The sequence below is a fragment of the Alnus glutinosa genome, chromosome 14 (genome assembly GCF_958979055.1).
Source record: "Alnus glutinosa chromosome 14, dhAlnGlut1.1, whole genome shotgun sequence".
Lineage (NCBI taxonomy): Eukaryota > Viridiplantae > Streptophyta > Magnoliopsida > Fagales > Betulaceae > Alnus > Alnus glutinosa.
The window spans coordinates 15,850,979-15,857,236 of NC_084899.1; the positions used below are offsets into that span (position 1 = coordinate 15,850,979).

Genomic DNA, 6,258 nt, shown 5'->3' on the forward strand with positions numbered 1-6,258 from the left:
TAGAACTTCATAGGAGAAATCTATTGAAGGGTGTTAAAACATGTAAACTTGAATTTTGTAAGTTTTATGTTATGGGAAAACAGAGCAGGGTGCAATTCAAGTCAGCCACACACAAGACAGAGGGTGTTTTAGACTACATCCATTATGACGTTTGGGGGCTAGTAATGACAGCTTCACGAGGAGGACAGGTATATTTTCTGATGTTTATTGATGATTTTTCTAGAAAGGTTTGGGTGTACTTTATGTGGCACAAGTCAGAGACATTTGCCAAGTTCAAATTGTGGAAAGTTGAAGTGGACAACCAGACCGGGAGAAAGATCAAGTGCCTTAGGTCAGACAATGGAACTGACATGAATGATCAGTTCAAAGACTTCTATGAGTAGCATGAGATAAGGAGACACTTCACAGTACGCATGACATCGCAGCAAAACGGTGTGGCAGAAAGGATGAACAAGTCGATTAAGGTGAGAGCACGATGTCTCAGGTTGAATGCTGGACTTGCAAAGATTTTCTGGGTTGATGCAGTGAGTATGGCTTGCTACTTGATAAACAGATCACCGAGGGTAACACTAGGAGGCAAGGTTGTAGAGGAGGTGTAGACAGGTAATGAGGTAGATTACTCTGGATTGAGAGTGTTTGGTTGTCCAGCATATGTACACGTACCTAGTGAAGAGAGATTGAAACTTGACCCGAAGTCTAGACAGTGTACCTTTCTCGATTATGAGAAAGGGGTGAAAGGTTACAAGTTTTGGGATTCGAAGGCAAACAAGGGTGGTGATCAGCAAAGACGTGGTAATTGATGAAAATTCCATGTTAAAGAGTACTCAGGGAGAAGAGAAGCAGATGCCAAAAAGCGGTAGCAATGATAAGCTGGTGGTGTAGGTGGAGCTAGAGACTTCTGTGCAGGAGAACACTTCTCAGGGTACAAAGCCCTCTACTTCAGGCGCTGAGGAGCAGTACACTATAGCCACAAACAGACCCAAGCACACTATCAGGCCACTGATCAGGTATGGTTTCAAAGACATGGCCTCTTATGCTCTTGTTATTAGCAGCGGAGATCCTACTACATTTCAAGAGGTTGTCAATAGCCAGGAGAAAAGTGGATGGCTGGGTGCTATGGTGGAAGAGATGGAGTCCTTGCACAAGAATTAGACATGGGATTTGATGGAGCTTCCAGAGAGGAAGAGGGAGATAGGGTGCAAGTGGGTGTTCAAGAAAAGGAAAGCAGTATCAAAAAAAAGGGGGAGAAAAGTTCAAGGCTCGCCTAGTAGCGAAGGGCTACTCATAGCAGAAAGGGGTTGACTACGAGGAAATATTTTCCCCAGTGGTCAGGCATACTTCCATCATAGCAGTTTTGGCGTTGGTAGCACATTTTGACATGGCATTGGAGCAGCCAAAAGGGTTCAGTAAACCTGGACAGGTGCACTTAGTCTGTAAACTGAAAAAATCACTTTATGGGATGAAGCAGTCTCCAAGGTAGTGGTACAAGAGGTTTGACTCTTACATGATCAAGATTGGCTACAACAAATGTAAGTATGACTGTTGTGTGTATGTGAGGAGCCTTGATGATGGCTCATATATTTTTCTATTACTGTACGTGGATGATCTACTTATCACAGTTAGAAGTATGAAAGAAGTCAACAAGCTGAAGGCCTTTTTGAGCAAAGGATTCAACATGAAGGATTTGGGCGCAGCCAAGAAGATTCTTGAGATGGAGATTTGCAGGGATAGGAATGCCAAGAAATTGTGGCTATCCCAGGCCGGATATGTGAAAGAAGGTGGGCAAATCATTTTCGTTTGTGTTCCTCACAGTGTCAATGACAGTTGAAGAAACTGAAGACATGTCCAAGGTCCCATATGTCAGTGCAATGGGGTGTCTGATGTATGCGATGATATGTACCAGGCAAGACTTAGCTCAAGCAGTCAATGTGGTGAGCAAATTCATGGCAAATCCAGCGAGATGGCATTGGGATGCAGTCAAGTGGATTTTCAAGTACCTGAGGGGTACTACAGACTATGGCATCACTTTTGTCGGATTGAAGAGTGATGTGTCAGTTGTGGGGTATGTAGATGCAGACTATGCAAGGGATTTGGATGATAAAAGGTCGACCATAGGGTATGTGTTTACTCTTGCAGGATGACTTATTTGTTGGAGATCCATGATCCAGTCTACTATTGCGATGTCCACGACTGAGGCGGAGTACATGGCGGCGGCTGAGGCTTCTAAGGAAGCTTTGTGGCTCAGAGGGTTAGTCAAGGAGTTGTGTATTTAGCAAGGTGGAGTTCAGCTACACTGTGACAGCCAGAGTGCCATTTATTTGGCAATGAACCAGGTGTATCATACGAGAACCAAGCATATTGATGTGAGGTTTCACAAGATCAGAGAAATGGTTTCTACAGGTGATTTGTTACTTGAGAAGATCCACAATTCTGAGAATGCAGCAGACATGTTGACAAAGCTCATTACCGCAAACAAGTTCAAGCATTACTTGGACTTGATAAATGTCTCCAATTCTAGAAAGGAGATGAGAGGAGGCGGCATCCCCAACTTACCAGTTCCAGGTGGAGGTACAATACTTGTTTATTTTCAAGGTGGCGAATATTCGCACAAGGTGGAAATTGTTGGGACAAATGGCTCATATTCGCAGGTGACCATCCGGACGGCTCAGAGGAGCGTCCGGACATCCTCCAGTGTTCAGTGAAGTGTCCGAACGAGTCAGCAGACAGCAACCACAGTGAGTTCATGTTCGCTTAGGTGTCCAGACAGTTCAGCGGACACCTAGACCCGAGAGCACCTATTCAATGTGGCGTTCAGACAGCAATGCGATGGCTACAAATGAGGAATACCTAATGTAGCCGTCCAGATGCTAGTTTGTTGTCGTCCAGACACGCGTCTGGAGAAACGCGAATTAGTGCCTGGGGAACTAGGGTTTTTTTAAGGGCTGCAGGGATTACTATATATATGTTGTATTGTAACCCAGAACAGACAGATTATTGAATATAGCCGCACCCACTCCTGTGGACGTAGGCAAATTGCCGAACCAAGTAAATACTGTGTATTTCTCTCTCTTTTATCTCTTTTTCTTCTCATATTATTCATCATTGGTGTGTGCACGGTAACAACAGAGCGCAACATTATCCTTATTAAAAGCAACAAACAAGTCATCTGAACTCAGGCAGGTAACACACAGTAATAATTCAGAATTCGCCTTAGTAAAACGACTGTTAAGTTCTTGGAGTTACTGATGCAATCGAATAAATCAAATAATAAAAAGAAACAAAAGAAAAGGGAAAAAGGCTACTTCGAGAAAGCCGTGATCTCCAATTGCTACTTCAAAGGAGCCGTGATCTTCAATTGCTACTTCAAGGGAGCCGTGACCTCCAAAGATACCAACAAAGGTTCTAGGTTTTCATAATATTCAACATGCTTCTTTATTGATTAGGGTTACACTTATATAGAAGACGGCTAGGTCATAAGACATAATCATTAGGTCTAGCCATTATTACATTATGCAAGAAAATAACTAGAAAGGAAATAAACTAATGGAAATTACATTCCTTATTAGCTAAAACACTTAGGAAAGTAATATATAGAGATTATACTCCTTATTCACTGCTGTCTTCGGGATTCGGTACTGCCACGTGTGCTACCATGTTAGCCCTAAAATTCTGAACTTATCATCCCTCTCCCCTAACATCTTCCTTGTCCCCGAGGAAGAACTCTGGTTTTGTAAAAATTACTCCATGCTCTTCCAACCCTTGCTTCCTCTCTTCTTCTTTCTTCTTCACAATCTGCTGCAGCACCCCCTTGACATTTTCAACCCCTTCTGGATAGAGAGATAGGAACTCTTTTGGCCTGTCGGACCCATTCTTCAGCTTCTTTGGTTTCGGCTCAAGCTGGTTGCTAAGTAGAACCCTGTTGTTGATGCCAAACTGCACTAGACTAGCTGCTACAAGAATTCCAGCAACTCCTTCCTTGACAACACGACCATCCGGGCTTGAAATATCCCCAAAAAAATCAGGCGGCATCGTGACGTCCTCGGTAGCCTTGACATTGATTATATGGGGTATAAAATCCGTATCAACAAAACCTGTGTTTGACTCTCCCGTTATGGGCAAGGATTGGCTTGTCGGAGAGGTGTGTGGTGGAGAAAAGATTTCAATTCTTTTCCTGATCTCCTCCATCTGTTTGCTCGATTCCTCTTTCCACGCGAGGAATTCTGACCGCAGCTTTTCCCACGTTGCTCATTCTTCTTCATTCCGAAAAAATCGAGAAGACATGGTGATGGTGTGGATCGGAGATTGTTGAAGAAAATCTCGCTTTGATAGCAATTCAAATAAATCAAATAATAAAAAGAAACAAAAGAAAATAGATAAAAGCTACTTTGAGAGAGTCGTGATCTCCAATGGCTACTTCGAGGGAGCCGTGACCTCCAAAGATACCAACAAAGGTTCTAGGTTTTCATAATATTCAGCATGCTTCTTTATTGATTAGGGTTACACTTATATAGAAGAAGGCTAGGTCATAAGACATAACCATTAGGTCTAGCCGTCATTACATTATGCAAGAAAATAACTAGAAAGGAAATAAACTAATGGAAAATACATTCCTTATTAGCTAAAACACTTAGGAAAATAATATATGGAGATTATACTCCTTATTCACTACTGTCTTAGGGATTCGATATTGCCACGTAAGCCCTAAAATTCTGAACGTATCAATTACATGTCTATAACAGTATAATAAAGCTCCACACGATAATGATGCGAATTTTTCATGCTTTGAGCTTTGCGCCGTGATCGAGGTTGGTACATATCATCCATATTGGGGACAACAATGTTTTTTTTGGCACAAAACACAGAAACTTCTTCAAATAAAGAGTTCCACCCTTCTTCTTTCATAGCCTGTAAATGCTGCTTTGAAACTTCAACCAATTTCATACTGAATTAGTATATTTGCTTCTACTCTTAGTTCAGAATATAAACCATCTTCCACGATATCTTCAACCACCTCGATGATAGAAGAAAACATAAGAATAAGATTAATAATTTCACCATAATGAGAACTTCAACGCGTATCACCAAGTCTTTTTAGATTCATTTTTTTATTCAAGCCACGACCAGTAGAAATTTCATTATTTTGCAGTGCTTCCACAACTTCAGCAATTCGTTTTTCACAAAGTGTGTCACAACGTTTGCATGTGCTCCAACAACATTAAAAACACTATTAACCAAGCTAAAAAAAGTTGCAATTTGGATGTGATTTTTAGCAACAACAACTAAAGTCAGTGGAAGCTGATGTGCAAAGCAATGATCATAATAGGCAGATGATTTTTCATTCAAAATAAGTGTTTTAAGTCCATTCAACTCACCTCGCATATTACTAGTTCCATCGTATCAATATCCTCGCAATATGCTAATACTTAAATGATGCTTGTTAAGTACTGACTCAATTGTCCTCTTCAATACTACAGCTATGGTATTGCTAACATGTGTAATGCCTACAAAAAATTCAATCACATGGCCCCGCTTATATACATATCGCAAAACAATTGCCAATTGTTCTTTAACAAATATATCACGAGATTCATCAACTAGGATAGCAAATGACGAGTCTCCAAGATCTTTAAGAATAGCATCTAGAGTTTCACTTGCTACAGCATTTGCTATTTCTTTTTGAATGTCCGGTGTGGTCATTTGATGATTTTCAGGAACATTTTCTAAGACTACCTTGTCAATTTCTTCAATATGTTTCGCAAGAAATTGCAACAATTCACGAAAATTTTCCTGATTACTTGAGTTTTTAGATTCATCATGGCCACAGAATGCTAATCCATGTTGTTGTAAAAAGCAAATACAATCAACTGATGCATTCAAACGAGTTCTATATTCCCTTTTCCGTTGATCTGATTGCTTGTCAAAAAATGTTATGATGCTTTGTTTCTGATTTAACAAAGTTTCACATCTACGTCGAGCTATGAGCCCCCACATGACTCTATAACTTATCTTTCTTTTTCCAATTTGTAAACCCTTCAGTAACAAACGAGTTTCCTCCTACTTGATTTTTAGTTTTCGGTCTGAAGAGATAACAAAACAAGCAATACGCAACATCTTTTAAAATATTATATTCCAACCAGTCAGAATATTTTTTGAACCATGTTGGATTAAAACGACGCCATGTTTTTCCAAATTGTGTTTGTGAAAAATTATGGTCAAATGGTTGACAAGGTCTTTTTTGTAGATATGCTCTTTGAATTT

At 40.5% G+C, this 6,258-nt stretch overlaps 1 protein-coding gene across 1 annotated transcript; it reads right to left on the minus strand.

Moving 5' to 3' along the window:
* Positions 1–5,397: 5,397 nt before the first annotated feature.
* On the minus strand, positions 5,398–5,991 carry LOC133856740 (uncharacterized). Its single transcript, XM_062291788.1, has one exon. The coding sequence runs from the start codon at positions 5,989–5,991 to the stop codon at positions 5,398–5,400; it is 594 nt and encodes a 197-aa protein (XP_062147772.1).
* Between the last annotated feature and the right edge of the window lie 267 nt (positions 5,992–6,258).